Here is a 25,846-nt window from a genome sequence, read left to right as displayed (position 1 = left end):
ACAGTGTACCACCATACTCAACAACATTTCATCTGTTTGCCTCATGTTTTTCCTATTCACCAAACCGCAGCCGCCATGTGCCATAATGTCCCTGTATATATAAAGACCCTGCCCTGCCATCCAGAAGCGATAGCCCGATGGAAGAGAATACTCCTCCAAACACAACCTTCAGCATCAACACACACACACACACACACACACACACACACACACACAAACAACCAAGAACACGAAAACACGGAAACAATGTGCTGGTTTCATAGCCCTCGACACTCCTGGTGCAACTGCACCGACCCCGGAGCGCGCGATAAGAAAGGCAAGCTACTTTGCCCGCACCACATCCATCTCCGGGACGACATCGGCCCCGTCGTGGCCTTCAACTACCCCCAGAGGAAGGCGATCAAAGAAGCGGTCCGGGCCGTCCCTCCCGCGAGCGCTTCCTGGGTTCACTGCTCCTCGTACCGGAACGTGTTCGCCCAGGCCGGGTACGAAACGCTTTGCCCTAAGACCATCAGCGACGGGCCGCACGGCCACAGGACCTATTTCGAGTGTGACGGCCTCTGCGAGCACTGCTGCGAGCCCGGCCAGCCGGGCGTCGCCATGCAGCTGGTCCCTCTGCGGGAGAGGAAGGGCACCGACGCCATCGTGCTGAGCAACGCCGGCCGGGGGTGGCAGGAGGTGATCGCGCGCACCGCGTACTGCCTGCTGGACGGCAACGAGCTCGATCCGGAGCTCTACGAGAGGATCTGGCAGAGCGAGCATTCCCGCCACGGGGACGGAAAGGGGGTCTATGTGGACGTGGTGGATCGGCGCATCGGAGGCCGCTGGCAGATCGTCCCCGAGGAGTCCGTCGTCTATCTCATCCCTAGGGATGTCAGCGAGCGCCCGAAGCCGAGTTTTGTTGAGGTTACGGCCAAAGAGGCGGCGAAGGTGGCTGCGGCCGGGTGGAAGGGAATCAAGGAGCTCACCAAGGCGGCGAGCGGTTATGTCATGACCAAGCTCTGAACATGAGGTTTTCGGAGCTTGAGTTGTTATCGGGGAATCTCCATACAACCCCTATTCACAGCACATATTTCACTCCCTATTCACAGAACATATTTCTGGGGCTCGGTAAAATGAGCACGTATCTACTTCGTATGGGTTGGGGGGGCGGGGCGGCGTTTTGATGTTACGCAGGGAACAGCATACTTATCCATACTCTTTGCACCTGCATTGTCGCTCGGGAGGACTAATTTACGGCGGCTTGTCGTGACGGGTTTGCCTTCAGGCAACTACTTACCCGTTGTTCTTTAGCAAGTATGCGGGTCCGGTTATTTAAACCAGGACTAATTAATTACTAGAGCATTGATTTTCGGACTTTTGATCACCAACTTGCAATGCGCTTCTACGGTTGACTTATGAATGTGAAATGTGACAGCCCAGGTAACCTTTCGACTTGCAGATGGTGCTAGGCGTCTCTCATCCCTAGCAATTTTAAGTTGATTATCGATGAAACTTGATCGTGAATGCCTCGATCAAGTGAGACTCGGTCAACGCTAGACTTTGGTGGGTGGCTAATAAGGTTAATTAGTGACTACTTTAAAAGTTGTCACACCGGACTATGTGGCATGGTGTTTAAGTGTTGAACCTCGGCAAGATTGGAAACGAAGGGCAAATGGATAGGGGATATTGATGAGAATTCGAGCGATGGAGCCTCTGGAGAGTCGGATCACCTGACCAGGTCGTCCTATGTATAACCAGGATTGCCAACAATGATATCCATAGACCAGCAGTAAGTGGCGCATGTTGCAGTGCATAGAAGTTATCATGCTACTCCCGGCCACTCATCATCTCCTCGCGTATCCTCGCATCACACACCCCCGGATACTCACACCGGCAGCCAATCTCGTTCCCCCGCCTAACCGTGCGCATCGTAATCGAGTATCTCCCTTGTCTCTGTACCGTCTGGCCATCAATGACATCCGTCTTGCGCGGCCTGATGCCGTGCGTGTAGCCATACCGCGAAGCGCCCGTCATCAGGAGCAACGAGCGGGGCGGGAGGAGCAATTCCCACGAGGGGTGCGTCTGTTCCTCCGCTCTGTCCTCCTCTTTTTGGCTCTGCTCCGCCCCGCCACCTGTTGGTGGCGGAGAAGACCCTGATACCCTCTCGGCGGTCTCCGACGCGCCCTGCTGCACCGCCGCCGCCGACCTCTTGGGCAAGCGCATCTTGCGCGCGTCGTTCGGGCCCGACATCCGAAACACCACGGGCACTGCGCTGCCAAACGAGAGGCTATAGAGAGCCTCGCCAAACATGGAATGGGTGTCAACGTGCGGCGGGATTCCGGCCCCTGGCGGGTAGTACTGGATGGTGAACTGGTCGGGGAAATAGTCCTGTATGGGAAGCCGCGGGAGGAAGTCGGTGATGTAGGAAGGCACCGGGGTAAAATTTGTTTCTGAGGCACCAAAGGTGGTGTAGTCAAAGTGGTAGCCAAAATGTTGACTGATACGTTTCTTGCCGTTGAGCTGTGGATTCGGCTCGGCCGCGTGAAACGCTGCGATCATGGTTGCTTCTTCGAATTCAGTGATGAAGTCGTAGATCAGGGTTAGACCGATATCATCCCACCGCAGAATGTTTGGATTTGTAGTGTCAACGGTGGGAGTGGGTGGTTGTGCTTGAATGACTGCCATGGTTTGTCTAATTGATTTTACTGTTCAGATTCAGTTCTGGCTCGCGTTCATTGTATGACTCGAATCATGAGGTGGGTGAATGTAACAGGATGCTTATGTAATGATTGCCGAATGGACTTAAGGGTTAGGGGCAAAGTCCGAATAAGGTACCGTAGTGATCATAACTAATCCAGCTACGGTAGTAATAACAAGACATCTCTGCCTTTACTAGAGCCAATAATCTCCTTTGGACATGATGCAGGACGGCATAGTGAAATGGTGCAGAAACACACATCTACACCCACATACCCACCAAAAACAAGGGGGAGGGCAAAGACGGCCAAATGCCAGACAGACAAGATAGACAAGACAGGCCAGGCGACACCACCACAAATCAGGTCCCTGCAGCCTAAACAAGGTCAAAACAACATGTGCAGATAGAGCTCCCTCTGGTCAGAGGGAGACCGCTTTGTACGCAAAGAAAGCTCGTCAATTGAGCCTGCAATAGGTATGCAAAGAGTAGTGAATAGATAGTCCTGTTTAAGGGGCAATGGTCAGGACGGCCCTTAGGTACGTATGGTGCAAAAGAAAAATGGGCCTACGGCAAGTTCCAGCGCCCCGAACGCCATCCCGGTAAATGTGGCCATCAACCGGAGCAACTGCAAAGTGCAATACGTGGTGATGTCTAGCCCGGACGAAGAACATTAACTGGCGAACACCCGGCTCCGCGACCTGACGAAGCGAGGGCACGACACCCAGTTCCGCAAGGGGGTTGTCCCCTGGTTCGGTGGCGTACATGGTTGCCATGACGGCCATAAAGGCCTGGATTTAACTGAGCTTCAACTTGTGCGAGGATACAGCAGTGTGGTTAAATCGATGTGTCATGGCTGCCAGACGGCACATTGAACCAAAAGATGCATGTACTGAGCTGAGAAGCCAGGCCATGGTGCATGTTCTCCTTGAGTAATTATGAGCATCCGCCATGACTGGACCAACTTGCTACACGGCTAAGATCACTTAGATACTTCTCTCGCGGCAGCGTTGAATTTCTGCCGGGGTATGGAAACCAATATTAGGGAACAGAAAAACCAAGGTATTCGGAAAAGACGCACGGCAGCATTCATGAATGTCATCATTTAAGACAAGCGGCCAGCAGCTATCCCTGCTTTCTCACACATTTGGCGCCCAGAAAAAACTGGAAGATACCTAGGGTACCTTGTGTTCTGACTGAGTTCTCGCAGCTCACCTCGATAGAATGGACGTCGCATGCCTCCCTGCTATTACGAGCCTGCTCATCTGACAGAACCTGGGCCAGGAGACTGCGGAGAGCATCATGGAATCACCTGGACTTTCAGGGATAGGCTTCCCAGAAACTGGACACCACATCAGTCCCAATGGGAGGCATTTGTACATTTATGTGAGACACATAGCTTGACGCTCTTATACTGCTTGTTAGACATTTCACTGTGATGTCGCGTTCGGCGGATGGCACCAACATTTGTGTCAATTGGCGAATCTAGGGACTACTAATAGACTTCCCACAATCTATCACCGGCCTTATCGCCCCGGTGACGATTCTTTGATGTCTGCATGGTCATGGTGGTCCGACAAATGTTGTTACAGGCCGTCAAGCCATAAAGTGTTCCAACAGCGCCATAGAGGCAACAAGGCAGCAAACGCGTCATCATGCAAAGGAGGCAATTTCGATGCGTTGGCACGTGCTGATGGCTCGCATGGCTATCATTGGTGATCAGGACAGCCCGGTCTCGACTCAGTTTCCCCCTGCATGAACGTTTGGGGCGCCAGAGGTCACGGACAGAGATACGTCGATTGTGATATATATCGGGGATATTGCATCGGTGGCTTGCAGTTTGCGTGTCAACTAAGGCCGGGCTGGCGCATTTAAGCGCATCCTAATTTATGTGTACTTCATTTCCCCATGTTCTCAGGGGCAACCAAGCGCGGATGACGTCGTGGCTATCCCACACATCATCCTCGAGGTGAGGCCAGAAGTTGTCAGCACGGGGCATCAGTTCCTTCTGTTCCTTGACTCCCCCTTGTCTTTTTACTAGCCTCCTAGTCCTTTGTAATTATATTTTAGCTCTCCCTGATTCATCCATCTGACGCCACGCCATGTCGAAACGTTAACGTCAAGATGGTAAAGTTCCAATGTCTGTAAGTACCTCAAGTTTTCAAAGCCCATATCGCGGTTCACTCAGAGGGAGAACTGCATAATTTCATTGCTCAAGAACGAAAAAAACGGTGCCAGAACTCGGCTTCACATCTCGTGTTCGATGCTCATAAACACGCGAGACTCCTACTTACCTTCTTTCTTTTGCTGGCGCTTCCCGAAAGTTGCTCACCGACTTGGCTTGGTGTGCTTGGCGGTGCCCACATGGCTCAGCTGTTGCTCGACCGGAAAGCCGCTCTCGGACGTGATCAACTCTAGAGCGTTCAGCCCTGGAAGACTTAACCGGGATCCCTCTCCTCTTCTAGTCAAGTGCTGAGTGTACGCCCCACCGGCTGGTGCATAATTTGACGGATGCTGTGCAAGTGCCGGATCCTCCATGCTCCCCTATCCACGCTCGGCAACAACAACAGCAACAACAATAAATTTTGATCATGCGCCAATACTCGAACCCGCAGGCGCCATTAGCTATCCGAAAGGCTCCCCTATTCCTGGTGCCTCACTTGGAAATTTAAAATTGTTTCAAGCGTGCCCAGTAGCGCACAAAATTTTGTCTGTGACTTCTGGGCGTGGTGAGCCTTGGCGCAAGGATCGACAAGCCTCACTGGGGCCTATCAAACGCCACTCCGGCAAACGGGTTAGCTGAATGTGATGACACCGACTGATTGGGATCCACTTGTGAATCATCTAGCACAAGGAAGGATGATCAGCGCCAACAGGCGAGTTATTGCCCTTCTCGGAAAATACGAGAGTGGAGCCAGCACGACTTACACTTATATACTGAGGAGGTTGGGTCTCGAAGCTCTCAGTCGACCAGCCTCGCCCTCTCAGACCTCGCGTGTACCTGCAGATGATTACCTGTTCCTGAATCCAGGTACCCGGTATGCGTCACCAAGGAGCCATCCAGCGGTGGCTGGGCGTTTTGCTCGTTACTCTCGTTTCTTTCTCTCTTGCATCACCCATCATCCCGACTCGCAGTGTCCAAGCACGCAAAACCTTTGAGCTCACCCTAACCTGGGAAGTTTACGCCCCCGATGGACGGGCGCGAGAGATGATCCTGGTGAATGGCCAGTTCCCGGGCCCAACCCTCGAGATCGACCAAGGTGACGAGGTCGAAGTCATCGTGCACAACAACCTGCCGTACAACAGCACGGTGCACTTCCATGGTACGTGCTCGAATTGCTGGTGTCTTGTGATAGCCAAGCTAACACCTAGTCAGGCATCACGATGGCCCTCACCCCCTGGTCTGATGGCGTCCCTGGATTGACACAGCGCCATATCCAGCCCGGAAGGTCGTTCAACTACAAGTGGACGGCGACTCAGTACGGCAGTCACTGGTACCACGCCCACCAGCTGGGCCAGCTCGACGATGGTCTATACGGAGCCATTATCATCCACCCCAAAAACCAGCCCAAGCCGTTCAGCCTCATCACGGCGGACGAGAAGTCCCTGCGGGCTATCGAGATGGCAGCAGCGCACCCTCAGCCGCTCTTGCTCGGGGACTTCAGGCACACGACGTCCTACGAGATTCACCGGATTACCAGGGAGGCCGACATTGAGCTGACGTGCTACGACTCGATCCTGTTCAACGGAAAGGGCAGCGTCGAGTGCTGGTCGCCTGAGAAGATCAACTCGTTGCTGACGCCACAGCAAAGAGGAATTCTGCAGGCGGGCGGTGCCACAAACTTTACTCCCAAGGGGTAGGTTGTAACAAAAGAGCCCCCTCGGTCGGAGGTGATAACTGACGCGCAGTAGATGCATCCCTCCCGAGGTCATCGCCGACGTGCTTGCGGCTGGAAAGGAAACCGATGTATCAGCAATCCCACCCGAGATCTTTGACGTGTGCATTCCTAGCACGGGGCCCAAGGAGGTCATCAGCGTCAACAGGACAAAGTGCGAGAAGCGCAAATGGGTCGCCATTGAAGTCATTGGTGTCTTTGGCCTCCTAACGACCAGCTTCTCCATCGACGAGCTGCCCATGTACGTCTACGCCGTCGACGGCGAGTACATCGAGCCTCAGCTGGTGCACGCCATCACCGTGACCAACGGCGACCGGTACTCGGTGCTTATCGACCTCACCAACGCCCAGCCGGGCGACTACCCCATCCGCGCGGCCTCGGTCTCCACGGTCCAGCTGATGGCCGCCACGGCCACGCTCTCGTACCACATCGAGAATACCGACAAGGCCCCCATCACAGACACCACGCCGTACATCCTCGACAACGGTCTGGCTGCCTCCCCCGCGACGGTCTTCTTCTCTCAGCTCGCCCAGCGGCAGTTCAACCCCACCGAGACCCTCCCCCCCCCTGGCAGCTACAGCCCCGCGGCGACGTACAAGCTCATCATGCGCATCTCGGGCAACACGTACGAGTGGGCTCTCAACACCACGTCCCTGCCCTCGTATCACACCGACGCGCACACCAACAACCTCCCCGTCCTTCTCTTCGACCCCGAGCCGTACCGCATGGACAACCACACCATCACCACCACCAACAACACGTACATCGACCTGATCTTCATCTCGGCGACGGCGCAGCAGCCGGCGCACCCGATCCACAAGCACGGCAACAAGATGTTCCTGCTGGGCTACGGCGCGGGCACGTTCCCGTGGGCGTCGGTGGAGGAGGCCATGGGCGAGGTGCCCCAGGCGTTCAACCTGGTCGACCCGCCGCACCGCGACGGGTTCGCCACCCGGCCGGCGGGCACCGGCCCGCAGTGGATGGCGGTGCGGTACCACGTCTCCCAGCCGGGCGCCTGGCTGCTGCACTGCCACATCCAGGGCCATCTGCTGGGCGGCATGTCGGTCATCATCCAGGACGGCATCGACGCCTGGCCGACGGTGCCCCAGGAGTACTTGGAGTATGCATGAGTGTGGTCAACTCGCACCTAGGTGGATTGATGCCTAGCGTTTATTCTTAGTGTATAATGTTTCACTTTGGAGGGAGGGTTTTTTTTTTTTTTTTTGGCAGTTGTATTCTACATTGTGTTAAATACCCCCCTTATATTCTTAATGTGTAACACTAGGGCAGCAATGCAATTTCGGAGCGAGATATTCATCTGTTTACACGCCGGTGTCTCTTGGTATATTACTACAAAGTCCCGAACGATGTGAAACTTAGATTAGGTAGCTAACAGTCAATCAATCGTGTCCTTGCACTGGGGATTGGCATTTGAGGTCTTGAGGTGGTTGGTCTAAAGCACTACAAGAGTAACACAACTTCGAAACATTGAAAGCCCTGGGTGTCAGGTGGGGGGGACGGGAATGGGGAGTGGGGGTGGGGGAGGGGGAGGGGGAGGGAAGGGTGTTTAAGGTATATAGATAAGCTTTGGGTTGCAGGTTTCCAACAGGAACCACTACAGCGCATCGAGCAACTCTCTGTGGTGTAGTGGTTCACTCTCTGTGGTGTAGTGGTTCCGGGAGGTGCGGCTTCCGATAACCTCTGGTTGAGCGGGAATGCTCCCAGACTGTCGCCGGGGGCACCTCCCATTTTTTGGAGCCCACAGGTTCGACCCAAAGATCAAACAGCGCCCCTGATTCTTTTAGCTTCTCGCACGGCACTCATTTTCTCTCCGACGTGGTTACGACAGTAGGTTGCAGCCCACGGCCAACTTTAGGTGCAAGAGCCTCATATTGATGACTAAGGTATTGTACCTTTGGCAAGCTTCGGTACTACGTCATTAACAGTTCATTTTCCAAAATTCTCGCAGCTCTTCTCATTCGCTTCATTCTGGTTTTTTTTTTTCTTCTTTTGTTTCATTTCTATCAGTACCTATTCTCCGCCTAGAACGTCCATTGGCGTATGGTAAAAGGCTCTAGGGCAGCCAGACGGAAGTTCCAGAACTGGAATTACTCCTTGACAAATCATCACTGCTTAGGTAAGTACACCAAGTTGGTGTTGTAAAGGCTTTCACCTGCTCTTATCCAAAGATCCCCATTCATAATTAAGGCCCATCATCAGTTCCTAATGCATGATTTCGCGTAGTAGCTCCTCCTCAAACCCCAGGGGTATATTTGAACCCACAAAAAGTACTAACAAGAAGGCTGCGCCCAATGCAAAGACCGTTCAGAATCCGGGTGCCACCAGTGGCGACCCAACGTTACTCCAAGCGCGTTCCCAGCGCGTTTCATTCCAATTCCGCCCTAGATTACGGGCACTCAAGGCCTGGGTATCACAGACCGTGCTCGGTAAACACCTGAGACGGCAACCACACCATTTCCCTCAGCCCACCTACCCTAATCTACTCCTTTCTCCTCATCCTAAGGCATCTCGGGGATATTTTCATTCGTTGGCAGCTCATTCCGATCCCCAAACTCGGGCAACTCGCTCGCCCGGTTCGGGCTCCCCATCTCCCTCGGTTCCGGCGGGAGAGCCGTATCGTCGGTTTCCGTCGCCCAGTTCGCCTCGCCCATCCCGCTGCCCTTCCCGACCGATCCGTCCCGGCTCCCCAACACAGCCGAGTCCGTCGAAGAAGAAGCCGCCGCGGCTTTTCCCTCCTCGTCCTCCGCCGTCTTCTTCCTCCGGCGCAGGATCCAGAGCCCCACCGCCTCCGCAGCAATCAGCAGCACGCCGACCGAGACGCCCACCCCGATGCCCGCCTGGGCGCCCGTCGACAGGCCCGACGACGCGGTATCCCCGGCGCCCTCGTCGGCCGTCGTCGTGGTATTGGCGGCCGGCAGCGGGCCGGCGGGGTCCCAGTTGCCGTTCCGGTAGCGGGCCTCGACCAGCCGCCCGCCGCTGAGGTAGTACAGGCGGATGGCGTTCTCGCAGGGGTCGCTGGCGACGGCGAAGTCGGCGTTGGGCTCGTCGGCCAGCGGCCAGAACTCGCCGTCCTGGTCGGACTGCGCGCCCCACTCGCCCTCGGTCGCGCCCCCGGCGAAGGCCGCGACCGAGTGCGGCGCGCGGTCGGTGCCGATGTAGAAGACGTGGCGCGTCAGCCGCCCGTCGACCGCGATGCCGACCGCCTTGGCGTTGCCGTCCCAGGCCCAGAGCCGGAAGGACGGGTTGGACGAATTTAAGTTGTCGTAGGGGAGCGAGGTCGAGTTGGACAGGTTGGTGCTGTTCTTCTCCCGAAGTAGGGTTGGGAAGGTTGCTTGGAAGAGGCGGCGGCTGGGGTTAGTTTCGGTGTTCTTCATTTTGTCTCATTGCCTGGCACCCGAGGAGCCTGATAGCATCCACTTACAGATGTGCCATGCCCCGTCAGTGTTGAGGCGCATGAGCTCCATGTTGGCATCATCCTTCGGGGTGACGACTGTGATGTTCCGGACCCCCAAGGACATGGAGTGGATTGCCATGTTAGATCGGCAGGTGTCTGTCGACACGGTTCCGTCATAGGTCCAGTCCTCGATTGCGTTAAATCTGAGGGACTGGAGCCTGTTGGATCGGTCATGAAATAAGACGCGGTATCCTTCCCGCGCGCCAAGTAGGGCTACCGAGAGGCCGGTCTGAGCATGCGGGGCCGGGGTTCCAGATCGATCCGAGATAACTAGACTCTTCATATGCCAGTACCTGCCCGTCCGGAAGTCGCATGTGTAGACGGCGTTAACAATCTCATCGTTGTTGTTCTGGTAGAACAATGAGGCCCACGTGGTCATCCCGTCGAACCAGCCCGTCGCCGCCAGCGAGGTGCCAACCTTGGGCGCGTACGTGGTCTCGAAGGCGAGCGGGGGGTCGGCGGGATAGAGCGGGGTGTTGTTGCTGTGACATAGACTGTAGGTAATGAGCCCGGTTGAGGTGTTTTGCATGGCGAATGACGGGCCCATCTCGGCCCACCAAGCTGCCATGGAGCTGCACATGGACGGTGTGGGCAGCATCGATAGCATTGCCCACAGGAGCAACCACGGCCGCTGGGTTGGGGACTTGGCCATGCTGCCGGCACCGAGAATCTGCAACATCAGGCGCAGCTTAGGACGGGTGGCTCGAACGAGTACTACTGCCAAGGGACTGGAGTTAGACAGTGTTCAGTCAGAGAGTAAAGAGGTTGCAGAAGGAAGCTCACGAGGAGAAATAGCATCACCCGGTGGAAGTCTAGCTCGGCGGTAGTTTAAGTCTCGATTTTACCCCCGGGGAGGCCCATCCCGTACGGCCTCCATGTCTAGAGAGAGGGCATGAGCTGGCCGGAATATCGCAGCCTGGCCGGCCAAGACGGGTCTCAAGACTTTGTCGGCCGCGCGAATTCAACGTCGGCAGTCGTAGAGGTCGGGGGTGGCGCGCCGAGGGCTTCCCCGCTCAGGGGCCCGGCACCATCATGACCGACCACCAGCAGCATCACAAATCGGACAGAGACGCCGGCAGAAGAAGCATGGTGGGGATGAGTTGCATTGACGAGATGCCAGATTTACAGAAACACGGCGGCGGGGTCTCTGGCCATGATTGGCGCAACGATAACATGTCCCGCCACTGCGGCAAGATTTTCAAGATCTCGCAGCAGAGAGCAGTAGTAGTGACCTCCGGGGGGGTTCCGAGAGACGATCTCCTCTTCAATAGGAATACAAGTCGGTGCAACCCCCCCTTCCACCTGGCATGGACGAGAACCGTGGGTTCCGCATTAACGTCCAGAGCGGCAGCTATTCCGCGATGATCGCGACCAACAGGCGGCCGTCGAGCCTTGCTGAGAGAATCGATAATGCCCTGTCAAGCCGCCAAGCTCGCGGGAGAGGAAACGGGCCGGTGACATCCCACGCACGGAACCTTTTCTCGAAGTCGCATCGCAGCTAGAAGAGCTGTAAGCTGACTCATGCCCAACACATCTACAGGCGGTCCTACTATCGAAGCTCGGTCAGTGGGCGGCTCGCGGTGTCAGCCCCTCCTCTTTGAACCTGGTTGTGCGGAAGACGGTGAATGAGGTCGTAATTAATCAATTGAAGGCAACACTACCAATGGCCTGCACCTCACAGTGCCGGCTACTCGTTCGGCCTAATTAGTGCCCAATATACTCAGCTTCCACTTACCATTAAGAGCGAGATCCTATACAGGCTGTGGTGCTTGCCAGACGAACGCTTGGAGGGCTGTCCGGGTATCCCTTTCATCCTTTCAACGAGATGAAGACCCCGACGCGCTGATGAGAAACTGGACAGGAAAAGATAGCTTACTCCGTTGCAGTTTTTGATCGTACTATAGTTTTTCAAGTCATCATACTCGATGGGGCTTGCATACAAATCTAAACCTGAATCTATCTAAGCCCGGTACCTTCCCAGCCATTTAGAACTCCGCTACAGAGATCAGAGTGAGGAAATAATATTAGTAAACTGGCATCCATGGCCATTCAATGGCCCAGAGAACGGGAAAGAAAGAGAGAAAACATCCAACGCCACAACGCTGCAACGCTGCAACCCAAACTCCACGCTAAACTTTCGTCGCAGAAACACTCGGCTCTTCAACATTGATTATAAAACTCCGAAGCACCTCGTTCCCCACCTCGATCGCATCCCTCCTGCTCACGGTACTGCGAACCAACAGATGAGCCACATACGTCCTCGCCCCGTCGGTAAACAACGAAATGGCCTCCCCGGGCCGGCAATAATCAACGCCGAGCACGATGCTGCCAGCCAGATCCGGACGGCGGCGCTTCAGCTCCTCGCAGGGCGCCAGCCCGGACGTCCACCTCACAATCCCTTCCTTGGGCGCGGGCACATAGATAAGCCGCGACCAGTACTGGGCTCCGTGGGTCCTCTCCCCGGCACCATGATCGAACGGTCGAGCCGCCAGCCTCAGCCTGTCGGCGTCCCCGACCGCGGCAAGCATATGCACCGCGAAGAAATCGACCCCGTAGGTGTGCCTCGACGGCACGGTGACGCGGTAGCCCGGCGGGCGAGCATTGATCTCCAGCAGGCGACACGTCGGCTTCTCGGGCGGCGGCGCGGTCTCCTTCCGGACCAGGTCGATGACGCCGTCCCCCACGTCGCGGTACTCGCACCTCGAGTTGACCATCCTCGCCTCGACGTGGAAGATGCCGGTGCGGAAGCCCAATCGGACGAGGATGTCCCGCAGGGTGGACCTGGCGATCTCCTGCTCGTCGGCGGGGAGCGCGGACGGGAGGGTCAGCGCCTCGGGCGAGAAGGTATCGTCGACGGTGGCGTCACGCGAGTCGGCTCGGCACGGCGGCTCGTCGGCAATCTCGCAGAAGAGAATCTGGCCGTCCAGAAGCACAAAGTTGACGTCGATTTCCGGACCCTCGAAGAAGGGCTCGATGACGGCGGCGCTGCCGTGGCGGGAGGTGGCTTTGCGCACGGCGGCGGCGAGGTCCTCGCCGCTGGACACCTTGGAAACGCACTCGGAGCTCCAGCCCTTTGTGGGCTTGACGATCATGGGGTAAGTCGGCGTGAACGCGGGCTGTTGGTTGTTGGTTGTCGTACTGAACAGGGCTTCTAGCTCCTCAACGCTAGATACCCTTGCTGTGTGACCCGGAGAGTCTTGCAGGAGCCGAGAGCGGTATTTGTCGACGGATGTTTCGAAGGCCGATACCGGGCTGGCTGGCAGGCCCAACGCTTCGGCGACTTTCGCAACTGCAACAAAAAAGTTATCGGAAAGCGTGAAGACGCCGTGGATTGGCAGGGGGTAACTGGCAATCGAGTTGATTATGCGATCGACAACCTCATCATCCTCCGTCATGTCGGTGACGAGAAAAGCCTCCCGATGCATCCTGTTCTCTTCAGTGTCGGCCTGGAGCCAGTGGCCTTCCTCGTCGACGATTACCAGGTCTAATCCCAATGCTTTCGCTGCACGGTAGACGGGTCCACCGGCAGTGATATTGGGTCTACCTCTGATCAGCGCGACTCGCTTACGGGCAATGGGCTGCGAGATGAGCCAAGGCGCATTGTTCAGGCGGTCTCGGAGCTCGTGCGTCAGTCCCAGCAGGTGGCGCTGGAGGTCTAGAATGGATACAGAAGCATCTAGGTCGGCCCATTGCACAATGCCCGCAGCTTGATCAATTAGACTGGCTAGGCCTTCCTCGGAATTAACGACAGAATTCGATTTGAAGGCTGTGTACTTCTTTAGAGAATTGACGGATTCGTGGATCTTCGAGATGGCAAAAGGGCAGTCCTGAAGACGGAGGCGGAGGAAGTCGGAGCGACTGGCGTAGCCGTCTACGGTGGGGAGAATGGCGGTAAAGACGGAAACGCCAGCGGCAGCCCAGTTGGCAGGGCCGAGGCCGACATTGCCGAGAGCGTCGATAAGACGAGTCGGGGTTTCTGAGGCTGACCGGTGCCCAATGTTGCCGTTGATGCCGTTTGTCCCGTTGGTGCCATTTGCACCATTGGCGCCATTCACACCGTTGACACCGTCCACGCCATTGCTACCGCTAACGCCGTTGCGCGTGGGGGCCGGACCGTACGAGCTGCGCAGCGAAGACGGGAGGAGGATAACGTGGGCAATGGAGTAGAGGTCGCAGAGCCGAACAACCTCCCAGAAGAAAGGACGACAGGAGCAGCTGTCTAATAGCAGTTCACGTTAGTAACATATTCCAATCCCATATGGAAGACGTCGGTCCCGCATACCATTTAGCGGCGTGGGTGAACCCTCCCAAGAAAGCGAGATCGGATCTGAGAACGAGCCGAGGGCAACTTTCGACGACCGAGTGGTCACCTGGCCGGGAAGCACCCCCACGGCCATGGCGGGTTGAGTTATGATGATTGGGCAGTGGTCGCGGCCGTGATGGTAATCCGGAGGGATAGCGTGGGTGGCACCGTCAGCCAAGCAGGTGGTAATTGTAGGATTAGGCTGGGGGAGAGTGGGATGTCTGCTCGCGAGGTTGAGACTGTCCCCAGGAGCGATGCCCAGCACTAAGTAAGTATCCGTGAGGGATGGCAGAGGAGAAAAACGAAGTTGGGTGTGTTGGGGAAGGTTGTGAGCCGGGGACGGGCAATCTTGTCTCGCTTTGTAACTTGTAAGTTGCACGTCGCTCACCGCTTCGGGCGGGAACGGGATGGTGCAGCAGCAGGACCAGAGTGTGCGCCATCGGGACAGCCGTCTCCGGAATTAGATGACACGAGACTTGAGACGGCGGGACCTGGCGGGGATTGGCAGATGACTGGTTGATTGAGCCGGAGATTGAGAACCTTGATGGGAACCCCAGCAGATGGATCTGATAATCTGATAAAAAGACATGCCGGTCCGCTGGACCCACCGGGAGGGCCCCTGGAACCGCCCAAGGCCGCCTTTGGTCCGCTTGACCGTTTCTTTGCCTGCGGCTTCGGAAAAGAACCCTGCGGGCCAGGGAGCACCTTGATGGCCCAATACGGCCAAGCGAGCCAACAGAAGCAACAGCAAGCAGCCTTTGCGGACCCGCGAGGCCCCGCGAGGCCCCGCGCCGCAGACGAAGTCATCTCAGAAAAAAAGGGCGCGTGGCATGGAACGCAAGGCAGGGCGGAAACAAGCAATATACCAGCCCCAGATGGCCGTAACTGGCTGTAGATATAGGTAGACTGGATGTCGCTGCCAGTGTTGTTTTGCTGCCTCACTGCTGTCTCGGTGTTCGTGTTCACCTTGCTTTACCTTGGCTTACCTCGGCTTACCTTGGCTCGCCCTTTCTCGCCGTCCCGATCTGGCCTGCGCTTTCATCTGCTCGAGCTTGCCGCGTAAGCTATCTTTTACGTGTACTGTGCCGGTCTCCTGACACCTGTCCCGAGAACTCACGGCCCGAGCCCTCCCCTTCAAATACCCCGAGCCTCGAGCCTCGGCTGCCCGAGATCCAAGGCAGCCACTCTCTTGCTCTTGCTATCATGTCTCTCCTCTCTTCGTTCTTGCGCCTGGGTGGCCCTCCCAGAAAGATGGACTCTAGTCCCTGCGCTTTCCAAGATTCCCTCACCATTGTCGAAAAGGCCGATGTTGTCCAGGACCAGCTAGCCGATGCCCGGTCAGAAAAAATCCAGCGCCTTGTCCGGAGCATTGCCGATACGCATTCAGAGCTGCTCAAGCTCCCGCATTTGAGGCCGGGGAAGGCCATCAATAAACTACTGGGGAATCTTGTCTCGATATGCTCCGAGATCCACGACCGGGGTATCGTTGATAAGGTATGCAGGCTCCAAATGCTGACGGTCATGAGGGATAGCGACTAACAAATGCCGCCAGGTGCTAAGCCATGCCCGTGTCCAAGCTGTGCTCCCTTCGCTACGGCAAATCTGCGCCGAGTCAGAATCATGCCTCGAGCTGCACTGGGCAGAGCACATCCTAGACGGCGAGGGGGCTGATGAGGTCTTGAAGCGCCTCAAGAGCTTTCCATACTATGAAAACTACGAAGAACTTACACGCCTAGAGCTCTGCGCCATTCTGTCAGCGACCAAGACAGCCCCGAGGAGGGTTGCCTTCATCGGCTCGGGGCCGCTGCCGCTGACGTCGCTCTGCCTCCTGAACTCGCTGAAAAGCGATACGCTGGTCAGGAGCATGTTGCCACTGGGCTCCGACTCGGCAAAAGATGGCGTGCCAGTCGTGCTCAACGTCGACTGCGATGAGGCTGCTATCGCGGCATCGCTAAGTCTGTGCATGGCTCTGGGCGAGCCGGGGCGAGGCATGGAATTCATTTGCGCCGAGGCGACATCGTCGGCCAGAGATCTGGTGGAATTCGATGTTGTCTACATGGCCGCTCTGGTCGGCGTATCTCAGCTCGAAAAGGAAGCCATCATCCTCCACGTGGCCGAGCGAATGAGAAAAGGAGCACTGCTCGTTGTGCGGAGCAGTTGGGGTCTCAGGACGTGCCTTTACCCCGAGGTGGACTTGGCAACGGAGAATCTCTTGAAGCGCCTAGAGACGTGCGTCGTGGTGCACCCATATGGCCAAGTCGTCAACTCGGTCATTGTCGCAAGGGTTAGGGGGTAATACTGGGGATAGAGAGGGGTAGGATCAGGGTCCGGTTGCATTGCACGCCATCCAGTGATACCCATTAGCCAATTGGCTGGGTTCGGTATTGCACGGCCAGATAGATTATTCTCGTTGGCCGAAATCGGTAGTGACCTTACATCTCAATTAATTTATTCGTCATACCACTTTGCTCTCCCTGGCAACTGTATGACGGACGTCGAGTACACGGTCACGATATGGATATCCCAGACAACACGTTGCCGAGTTTGCCAAACCAATCAAGATAATCGTCTGGAAGCCTAGGGTAGGGACATATGACCCAGGATTTCTTCCTCAGCCTTATACACGTAAGCACACGGAGGAACTCGGTCAGCCGTGGGATGCTGCGAAGAGGGGTACTGGTCTTTCGGCTGTGGCCCGTCCATGGTGGTGTGCGGGCGGCTTACTGCCTTACCCTACCCTCGGAAACATCCCAACTCTAATCTGCGGGGCAGCGTCACTTTTGTCCGAGTGACCCTTAGACGGGCGGCGTTTTCTAAGAACCAACATACAAAGATTGGGTAAGATATCGACCCCCAGGAGTGCAACCGACAACAGCCGGTGCGCCGCTGAGGGTCGGTTTTTGGGGGATACGAGTTGCGGCTGGGAGAACCGCCGAATCACGGCTGGAGAAACGAGACGGAATGGGATGATATTGGTATCGTGACCATGGATCGTGCTCTGCAGCTCCGACCGTGGCGCGGATACGAGACGAACATGATCTGCGGACTACTACACCCTCACCGGAAATGGCGGCTCGCGGCTGCGTATTGAAATATCATGATAGACGCAACGTTGAATTCCGAAGTGCAAACTCACCAAGGAGGGCTCGGCCCAGCCGGATCTGTTTACTGGCGAGCCCAAGCACCAGGTAGAATCGTGTCTATTCTTAGATTATAGGAATATGTGATGCTAACGTGACTGTTGGAGATGACCGTGGGCATCTCGAGGCCAAACATATAAACCGCCGGTATCCATGGTTCCCTCCGACCTAAGTTCCCTCTCATCATCACCATCGCCAGGCTCATCAGACTTACAACCAGCGACAGAACCAAACAATCAATCGACCACCCTGCCACTTATACCATCACGAACCCGAAGACACCAAAAGAAACAACCATCAACATGATTGCCAGCCTGAAAACCCTCCTTCCGCTCCTCCTCGCTCCCTTGGCCCTCGCGGCGCCGCAACCCGAGAACCTGAACCACACCCCCCGCCAAGCCGTAGGAGAAATCCTCCCCACGCGCATCATCTCGCACGACCTCGCGTGGCAAGTCCCCAACATGTGCCTGCGCCCGGGTGCGCGGCCGTCCGCCCAGCGGCGGATCGAGTCGGGCAACGAGGCCGGCCGCTCCATCCTCTTCACCTTCACGTACCCGGCGGCAGCGGCCAGCCGGCAATGCTGGCTGGAGCTGGCCATGGTGCCGCCCACCACGGTGGTGCCCAACCCGGGCGCGCAGCTGGACGTGTTCCGGATGTGGGCCCCCGGCAGCTGCGAGGGCGGTGCCACGAGCAATAACCGGGACGTACAGCTGGGCAGGCTGAACGTGCCCGAGAGCGGGACCGCGAGCTGGGGCGTCGTGTACAATGCCCATCTGACCGGCAGGGTACCGTGCCCCGCGCCGGGGACGACCGAGAACGTGGAGATTGCGGCGGTGGGCGAGCCCGGCGAGGTTACCTTCAACGAGGGGACTGGGGCGGGGTTGAGGATTCGGTATGCTTAGCGGGGAGGAGATGTATGAGAAGAGAGAAGACTCGGAAGCGGGGAGAATTGCAAAGAGATGAAGGCTGTGAGCTTAGCACACGTGCCTAGATGGCAGAAATATTACCTAGGTACCTGATCTAGCACTCTTGAATGTTTTCTATGCCAGATCGCAGTTAATCTATCAGAACCCTTTCTTAGCTTGCTCCTCGAGCTCCTTAAGCCCTTGCCGTAAGCCGGTATTTTGACTGCCGGGCCTCTAGAACTTGGCGTGAACCGAAAGTCTAGAGTAGTAGGTAGTAGAACTGTACTTATTTAATCACTCAAAGTACCTATATTAGTACTGGTCACGGCGGAGACGGATTATGATACTAGTCTCACAGCAATACCCACCTTCCCAGTTCCCCTGGCTCGGTTGATATGGATAACAACGGGAACAAACAGTGAAAAATTACAGAGACAGATAGACATCCCATCAATCGAGTCAATTGTGGCTGGGTGGTGGCATGCTTGACGTACCTTATGTATCAGGGAATATTTACCTAGCACCTGTATCTTTTGGCCCAATTTCGTTTAACAGGGGCCAGAAAGCCACACCCCATAAAGCCCATTGTTGGTGCAATGCCTCTGCAGGCCCCCCGATCTTCTATACTATCTTCTCTATCCTGAAGTTGCAGAACTGCACTGCAAAATCAATCCAAAGTAAACGTTACAGTCTGTATAGGCACCTTAATCCTGACCTTAACCCGAAGCCCTAACCTTGAGTCTAAGGCCTGATTAACCCTAATCCTAATGCGGGGAGGCTGGCGACGGCCCTCGCATTCCCCGCGGTTTTCTTTGTGGGAGTCGTGAAGTTGGTGAGAATAAATCGGGTTCAGTGACAGGTGGCTGGACCAAGAGTTTTGGTCCGCCCCGAATAGGTGCGATCAGCGGACCTGGATAACGTCCGGTGGTGGCTGTGTAGGAGGGATGAGAAAACCGGGACCCCAGCGAAATATTCGGCGGTCAAAAGCATGCCATTCTCCCTGCAGTGCCTGCACCAAGGCTACAGCATCATACACCAACCATCCGATCACCAAGCAACGCAGGCCGCTGCATTGAAGCGCCCTCCGATAAAGATGCCGGTTGAACCGGCTGGATACGATGATGTGAACCCGTCAATCGGTGAAAGACGAGGAAGCGGGCCGGCACAACCAAACCACGGACGCCAGGAGCGCGGTAGCTTCAACGCACCAGAGCCGGCCCTTCGTTGCCCCTTTGTAGACAAGCCCCACGAAGCCGCAGTGCCACCAGTACCAGCGCCAAGGGGACTAGCACGGGGATTTAAACTACCAAGGGCAAGGATACGGCCAGGGCTCGCGGCAGCGGCAAAACCAGTGCCAGCGCAGACAGAACCAGTGCCAGGGCCGTACACCTCGATCAGCTACGATGACTCGGGCTACGGTTCTCTAGCAGCCAAGTCGGTAGCGCTGGGTACGCTCAACGCCGTTCAAGAATTGGATGAGCCGGTGCATAATGTGGCAGGTGCATCCCCCGACGCAGAAGCCCAAGATGCACGCACCGTATTCTCGGATGCTGCCAGCCTATGTCAGCACCCAGACGTAGACAAGTACATCACCGCTTTTGCCAACGAGCTCGCCTGTACTATCCCTCCAGAGTTCGATCCAAGCGACCCCAGCGGAGTCTCGCTGGTTTTCGACCGCCTTCTCAAGGAGTTTGCAGTCTGGTTCGGTCACGAGAGCTCTGGTCGTATTCAGCGGCAGTTGATGTATTTGGTCTACAGATTCAGGTGGTTTGTCGCTCAAGTACCTTTCCATGTGCGGCCGCTAATACTGACTGACCCGTCGACGAAATTAGCAAAATCATCAAACGCCTGCAATGTAAGCTGCACGCCCAAGAAGACGCCGAGTTAGAATCGGCCGCAGGGACATGTGGTGGCGACCCTTCACTCGACACAAACCCCGGCATGGGCCTCTATGAAAAAATGCGCTTGATGTGGGACAGAGAGTCAAACACGTTCGGTATCCGCAGCAACGATGACGATCATGACATGGATCAGGCGGCTCCGGATTCCCTCGATGATTTGGATGATCTGCATGATTGCGATGAGCTCGACACCTCCGAGCTTTCCATGTATCACGAGGTCCTAGCGGAGGCTCCGGCGTATCAATGGCTTCAGTCTGCCCTTCGAGTTAGGGGCTCCCTTCGAGTCCCCGGTGCGGATATTGCGGTCGGCTACCACCACATTGGAGACCAGATCATCAAGGCCGCCGGGAACCCCGGGAAATTCAGCCGGAAGGAGGCTAATGAGCTAGGCATGCTTTCATTGTCAACTGGGACCCGTCTATCTTCGCCCAGGAGCAGCAATACGACGCGCCGTTGAGCCGTGTCCTAGCGCACTCCATCACTTTAACGGGCCACGGTAACAACCTCCAGGCTGCAACGTGTGAGAATTATCTCAAGCAGACGTGGCCGGAAACAGGCCCGCAGCTTCTCTCCCTTATCCAGGAAAGTGCTACTAAAGGCGGATCCGAGCGCTGTGAAGGTAGGTTACACCCAACTTCCCCTCAAGACTTTCTAACCCAGCTAATGCGGGACAAACCAGTTCTGTTACGCGATGAAACGCAACTGACCGCGCAATTCCGAGACCACAAACTGGAACTTTACGTTACTGGAAATGTCTTCGCCGTGTCCGAGATCGCGGAGCAGATCTCCTGGATGGCCGCCGCTCTTCGCTCGTCGCCGGTCGGCGAGCAGGCCGCCTACAGCATCACCCGCATCGCTGAGCTGATCATCGGTAGGATCGTTCCTGGTCCCGGCTGAGTCACTACAAATGGCTTCTGCAAAATTGAGTTCGACATAGAAATGCTCCAGGATGCGGAACCTTGCAACGGTGGGCAAGTGCTGGCGTGGAATGTTTAGGAACCCCGTCATCGTCCGGGGCTATCCAATTCCATGCCGGGCCGCGTCCGAGGCCGACACGGGGCTCGAGATTCCGCTGGGAATGATAGCGGCACTGACAAACTGCCAGCAGGTTGTCAACTTCGCCGGCATGACATACCTCAAGGGATTCGCGGCGATGCTAGCCGCCGTCCGCGTGGTTGGCGATGTTGTGTTCTGGCACCTCTGCTACAACCCTGATGGGAAGTACATCTCGTACGAGGACAGCCGCGTCTCGAGAATAGGTGAGGCCCGGGCTCTCTCCATGGGTGCTTTGGAGGGGTGCCGTCATATTGTGGGGTGGAGCGACAATGTCAGGAACGTTGTCGGTGCTCCGGATGCGGACTACGGCATCGAATGGACGGAACTTCCGAGCCCAAACTCGACCCATGTTCTCGAGAAAGTCACCATTTCTGGCTCGGCCATTCCGTTCATCACGCCGGGCGCCAGCTTCCTCGTCGGCGTCAAAGACAAGCCGCTCCACCTGGGCTTTGGCAAGGGCGACGACTACATGGGGAACTTAATGACCATCGGCAAGCGCTACTTCGTCTTTTACGACAGCGAAGAAAGACGTGCCTGGCTTGTCGACGGAGCGAGTGCTGTTCTCCACCTCCTCCGCGCCTGTCTCAAATTCTACGCCGAGGACGACCGTATAAGCGAGTACTTCATGTGCAGCGACGGCGACATCGAAGAGGCGCGTCCTAGCGTAGCCCATACCGGAACCAAAGCTGCCTATGACGTCCTAACAAACATCAACAACCAAAACCTGCCGCTATATCCAAAGAAGTCGGTTAAGTCGGAGGAGAGGACAACCAAGCTCGGAAGCAAAGTCGATGCCGACGTCACGACAATCAAGACGACGGCTTCCAACTTCACGCTCAGAGAGCGGGTCGAGCAAATCTGCCATGTGCTGTTGCAAGCTACAGCCTACCATGACGACATAAGCACGCAGTCCGGTTTCGGGTGGCGTATCAAATCCTCTCTGCGGCACCAGGTTGAGGGGTTCGAGTATGTGTTCCACCCAAGATGCCTGAATGCCGAGAAATCCCACCCATAGTTCCAACTGTCTAACCTTTTTGCATATCAGATTCATGGATGTTGCCACCCGACACGATACCCTGTGGCCCAAGGTGGCCACCATACAGGCCATGAGCGTGGGTTGGGTCCATCTCGTGCGGGCCTTGCGCGCCGTGACGCTTTTCGGTGTCGGCTTTGGCGAGCTATTTCGGCCGGTCCGAAGAAACGGCCAACTACAGGGATGCTGCGGTCCAACCGCCTCGGTGCCCACGGGCAAGGATTTCCTGGCCGTGTACGGGGCTGACTTGCAGGATATGCTGAGGACCGGTTCCAAGCGGAGAAATCCCTGGCGCCTGGTCGGCAATGTCCACTGGCACTCACCAGACAGTGTGGCATTTGAGTCGTGCAAGTGCCAACACACCAGTGCCCAGAAATCGGAAGGTTTTGTCACGCAAGAAAGCAGCGTCGGCAGCAAGCCTAAGCTCCCCGCTAAGCCGGCGAGGTTGAAGAGGTTACGCGGGATGTTTGTACACGGCGACCAATCTAGTAATCAGAAGAGCACAGTCTTGCTGCCGCGGTGCAAGTTCTCCTACCGGCCACATTCCCCCAGCTATACGGCCGAGGTCTGCGGAGCCCGTCACACGTGGTATCCAAGGGTGCGGTGATCTTCGGCCACTGCTGGAAATTCCCTTTGCGGTGGAGCTTGACAAAAGACATCCCGCCAGTCGAAGGCGAACCAGACCCTTCCTCTGTCGACGAGGTGTCTGGTCTGATGTCCGATAGTGGAATTGGCACTAGCATTGACTCTGTCCCAACGCCGACCTCAAGATCCTTATACGGCCTGGGCAGCAATGTTGGGTTCTCCTACAGTGAAGGCTCTGAATCTCCTTTAGACGGGCATCCACAATGGTCGGATAACTCTGATAGTGAGGGGTGCTGAGCAAGCATTTCTAACAATTCCCCAAATTGGTTCCAAGAAACGGCCAATTGACCTCTCGGAAGGAGATGGGCGTGATTCTCGACCCAAGCCCAAACGTGTGGATACTAGTGGGGACACGTCGGAGTCATAGGAAAGGAATCTAAACACCACGGTGTGTGAATGGATATACCTAAATGTATTATTTAGTGAAATGGGAGAGCAATTCCCAAGAGACTTGGGGCCCCCAGCCAGAGGGCGGAACCGTTAGGGCGGCGGCGGCCCGGTTCTCAAGAGACAATCAGGGCGTCGTAAAAGTGGAACTTCATGTCCACAACACGTTTCTGAGCCTCCTGGTTGCCGAGTGCATTGACAATATAAATTCCAGTAGGATTCATGTGAAAGCGGCCTTCGTTATGTCTTCAGTGGTGCTCCAGGAGCAAGCACTGTCCCCTATTTACAGTGAACTTGTCGTCTCCTTTCCCAGACCATGATTCCCTCAACCAACCAGCCCATCGGCCAACATGGCATCAATCAGCTGGCAATGCCGGTTCGCGTTCGTCTCACTCATCTCATTGTCATAATTCAGCCCATACGGCCAAATGTGCCCGCCTCCGCAGTTGATCTTGGCGTTCGCCCCGTCCCACGACTGCAAGAGCCTCGTCGCCGAGGGCCAGTTGTTGGCCGCGCATCTGTTGTTGAAGGCCTGGGTTGTGCCGATACCGAGCGTGTGCGAGATCTCGTGGAGGGCGGTCCGCTCGTTCATGTAGGAGCGGTTCTTGCCGAACCGGATGTTGCCGTTGAAGTTCCCGTCGGCCGTGGCCACGCTGGGCACGTACTGAACCGTGACGGCCTTGTTCGCACGAGGGGTCAATCTGTTGTACCGTGCTACGGCCAATCTCATGGCGGATTCGATGCGGGCATAAGCGTCGGCTTCATCAGATGTCGGGTTCGTCGACTTTTGCATCCGCCAGGTGATGGTTGCCGAGACGAGTGTGGCGTAGACGCCGAGGAGTGCAAGAAGAAGGACGCGCATGATGGGCACGGCGCTGTGAGCCTCACAAACACGGACTGGAGCGTGAGGTCACCAGAGGCCTCTCGCATATTGCCATGGCAGGACTCACTGCGACTATATACATGCTATGTGGATACTGCGGAGTTATACTCACCGAGCACAGAATTTATCATAAAGTGACAGTATTAACTGGGTGAAATCCTGGATTCGTGGAAATTCGTTGGAGTTTCGGGTGCTTTAGGCTAATTCGGACGATGACACCTACTGGGGTAGATGGTCACTTGGCCTCGGTTCTCTCGATGCTAGATGGCTCGCGTTGGCTGGTGCTTGGGATCCTTTTTGGCGGCCATGCTGCCGACAGCAGACATTGTCTGCCGTGTTAGCTAGTGGTGGACTTGTGACGTGCCCTGGTCTACAACCCAGGAACCAGACTCCTTCCGCCAACCCTTTTATCAAACTCCCGTCTATCCTGGACCCATATCTATACAACAATAAAATCAATCAACTAAAACCTCTCCCCTACCCGCCCCTCTCTTCCCCAACTTTCCCTCTCATAGCTTCGCCTCCTTCAGCTCAATAAACAATGCGTCCGCCGTTGCCATGACGTCCCCGTCCTCACCTTCAACCCTCGCCTTAGTCCAGAACTTCCTCCCGTCCCGTTTTACCATCCCTGCCGTGACCAAGACGACCGTCGGCTTCTCCTCCGTCCCGGTCCTGACAGGCTTCAAAAACTTTGTATTTAAATACCCCGTCATGATGGGAATCTCCCGTATCAGCCCGCTGCTCTTGTTTACCGCGAACACCTGGCCCATGACCTCGTCCAGAAGCGTCACCACCATCCCGCCGTGGCAGATGCCCTCCCACCCGTTGATCATGGGGCCGAGGGCGCAGAAGGCCTTGACTTCTGTGACGAGCTCGTTGGGGTCGGCAGGCGCAGAGTAAAAGGTGATGTAGGCGGGCATGGCGTCGGGCCGGTTAAGGGTTTGCGAGATGAGCGTGTCTAATGTGCTGCCTTCGGGCTTGTGCTCGCGCGTGACGGATTGAGCAATCCTTAGGTTTGGTGATGCTGAGAGGTGAGCAGCGCACCAGGGAATGGCCAGGAAGTAGTCGACTTGGCGGGCCGAGGCCATTTCGTTGGACTTTTGCAGGTTGGTTTCCTCGTTGTTGTATTTGGGACTCATGATACTCATGATAATGGCCTATGTGTGGCTCGGGACTATGGGTGGATTTGACATGGTGAAACTTGATTAGAGTAGGTGAGTATGAGATTTATTCTGCTCGACGGCGGGTACATGCATGTGAAATTTACTTCGCTCCTCTGGTGTTCCACTTGCCATAAAAGCAGAATCCACTGGGTCCCACCGTTCCATCGTCCACGAATGCCGACATCCCCGCCGGGCCATTGCCGAGGCTGCGTCGAGTAACATTCCACAACCTGGTCATTGACCAGAGAAGTATTTATCCATGGTCATTTGTTCGCAAAATCGCTGGTTAGGTAGAGTATGAGTCGCTAATTAAAAAGAAAAGAAGAAAAATATACAAATATAAGGGACCCCTTTTCAGCTTGCTCTCTCATTGTAGGCATCA

At 56.0% G+C, this 25,846-nt stretch overlaps 11 protein-coding genes across 11 annotated transcripts; 6 read left to right on the top strand and 5 right to left on the bottom strand.

Moving 5' to 3' along the window:
• Nucleotides 1-246: 246 nt before the first annotated feature.
• MFIFM68171_05433 (uncharacterized protein) lies at nucleotides 247-1,005 on the top strand (the record flags this gene model as incomplete). Its single annotated transcript, XM_071060853.1, has 1 exon — nucleotides 247-1,005. One exon carries the CDS (start codon nucleotides 247-249, stop codon nucleotides 1,003-1,005), a length of 759 nt encoding a protein of 252 aa, XP_070916954.1.
• Nucleotides 1,006-1,809: 804 nt separating this feature from the next.
• Nucleotides 1,810-2,667, bottom strand: MFIFM68171_05432 (Fe2OG dioxygenase domain-containing protein; the record flags this gene model as incomplete). The annotated part of the gene is made up of 1 exon (XM_071060852.1): nucleotides 1,810-2,667. One exon carries the CDS (start codon nucleotides 2,665-2,667, stop codon nucleotides 1,810-1,812), a length of 858 nt encoding a protein of 285 aa, XP_070916953.1.
• Nucleotides 2,668-5,717: 3,050 nt separating this feature from the next.
• MFIFM68171_05431 (Multicopper oxidase) lies at nucleotides 5,718-7,703 on the top strand (the record flags this gene model as incomplete). Its single annotated transcript, XM_071060851.1, has 3 exons — nucleotides 5,718-6,000; nucleotides 6,054-6,534; nucleotides 6,590-7,703. 3 exons carry the CDS (start codon nucleotides 5,718-5,720, stop codon nucleotides 7,701-7,703), a joined length of 1,878 nt encoding a protein of 625 aa, XP_070916952.1.
• Nucleotides 7,704-9,092: 1,389 nt separating this feature from the next.
• MFIFM68171_05430 (Fucose-specific lectin) lies at nucleotides 9,093-10,700 on the bottom strand (the record flags this gene model as incomplete). Its single annotated transcript, XM_071060850.1, has 2 exons — nucleotides 9,093-9,925; nucleotides 10,016-10,700. 2 exons carry the CDS (start codon nucleotides 10,698-10,700, stop codon nucleotides 9,093-9,095), a joined length of 1,518 nt encoding a protein of 505 aa, XP_070916951.1.
• Nucleotides 10,701-12,177: 1,477 nt separating this feature from the next.
• Nucleotides 12,178-14,445, bottom strand: MFIFM68171_05429 (Carnosine synthase 1; the record flags this gene model as incomplete). Its single annotated transcript, XM_071060849.1, has 2 exons — nucleotides 12,178-14,267; nucleotides 14,331-14,445. The coding sequence occupies 2 exons, from the start codon at nucleotides 14,443-14,445 to the stop codon at nucleotides 12,178-12,180; spliced, it is 2,205 nt and encodes a 734-aa protein (XP_070916950.1).
• Nucleotides 14,446-15,554: 1,109 nt separating this feature from the next.
• On the top strand, nucleotides 15,555-16,647 carry MFIFM68171_05428 (Nicotianamine synthase; the record flags this gene model as incomplete). The annotated part of the gene is made up of 2 exons (XM_071060848.1): nucleotides 15,555-15,845; nucleotides 15,904-16,647. 2 exons carry the CDS (start codon nucleotides 15,555-15,557, stop codon nucleotides 16,645-16,647), a joined length of 1,035 nt encoding a protein of 344 aa, XP_070916949.1.
• A 1,146-nt stretch (nucleotides 16,648-17,793) lies between these two features.
• On the top strand, nucleotides 17,794-18,393 carry MFIFM68171_05427 (uncharacterized protein; the record flags this gene model as incomplete). The annotated part of the gene is made up of 1 exon (XM_071060847.1): nucleotides 17,794-18,393. One exon carries the CDS (start codon nucleotides 17,794-17,796, stop codon nucleotides 18,391-18,393), a length of 600 nt encoding a protein of 199 aa, XP_070916948.1.
• Nucleotides 18,394-19,489: 1,096 nt separating this feature from the next.
• On the top strand, nucleotides 19,490-21,194 carry MFIFM68171_05426 (uncharacterized protein; the record flags this gene model as incomplete). The annotated part of the gene is made up of 4 exons (XM_071060846.1): nucleotides 19,490-20,163; nucleotides 20,229-20,549; nucleotides 20,687-20,916; nucleotides 20,977-21,194. The coding sequence occupies 4 exons, from the start codon at nucleotides 19,490-19,492 to the stop codon at nucleotides 21,192-21,194; spliced, it is 1,443 nt and encodes a 480-aa protein (XP_070916947.1).
• Nucleotides 21,195-21,246: 52 nt separating this feature from the next.
• On the top strand, nucleotides 21,247-22,993 carry MFIFM68171_05425 (uncharacterized protein; the record flags this gene model as incomplete). The annotated part of the gene is made up of 2 exons (XM_071060845.1): nucleotides 21,247-22,319; nucleotides 22,399-22,993. 2 exons carry the CDS (start codon nucleotides 21,247-21,249, stop codon nucleotides 22,991-22,993), a joined length of 1,668 nt encoding a protein of 555 aa, XP_070916946.1.
• A 750-nt stretch (nucleotides 22,994-23,743) lies between these two features.
• Nucleotides 23,744-24,280, bottom strand: MFIFM68171_05424 (Ricin B lectin; the record flags this gene model as incomplete). The annotated part of the gene is made up of 1 exon (XM_071060844.1): nucleotides 23,744-24,280. The coding sequence occupies one exon, from the start codon at nucleotides 24,278-24,280 to the stop codon at nucleotides 23,744-23,746; it is 537 nt and encodes a 178-aa protein (XP_070916945.1).
• Nucleotides 24,281-24,810: 530 nt separating this feature from the next.
• Nucleotides 24,811-25,440, bottom strand: MFIFM68171_05423 (HotDog domain-containing protein; the record flags this gene model as incomplete). The annotated part of the gene is made up of 1 exon (XM_071060843.1): nucleotides 24,811-25,440. The coding sequence occupies one exon, from the start codon at nucleotides 25,438-25,440 to the stop codon at nucleotides 24,811-24,813; it is 630 nt and encodes a 209-aa protein (XP_070916944.1).
• Between the last annotated feature and the right edge of the window lie 406 nt (nucleotides 25,441-25,846).

The sequence above is a fragment of the Madurella fahalii genome (assembly GCF_045866475.1).
Source record: "Madurella fahalii IFM 68171 DNA, scaffold_2, whole genome shotgun sequence".
Taxonomy (NCBI): domain Eukaryota; kingdom Fungi; phylum Ascomycota; class Sordariomycetes; order Sordariales; genus Madurella; species Madurella fahalii.
The sequence above is the reverse complement of the archived record's forward strand: the minus strand, read 5'-3'. Positions and strand labels throughout refer to the sequence as shown.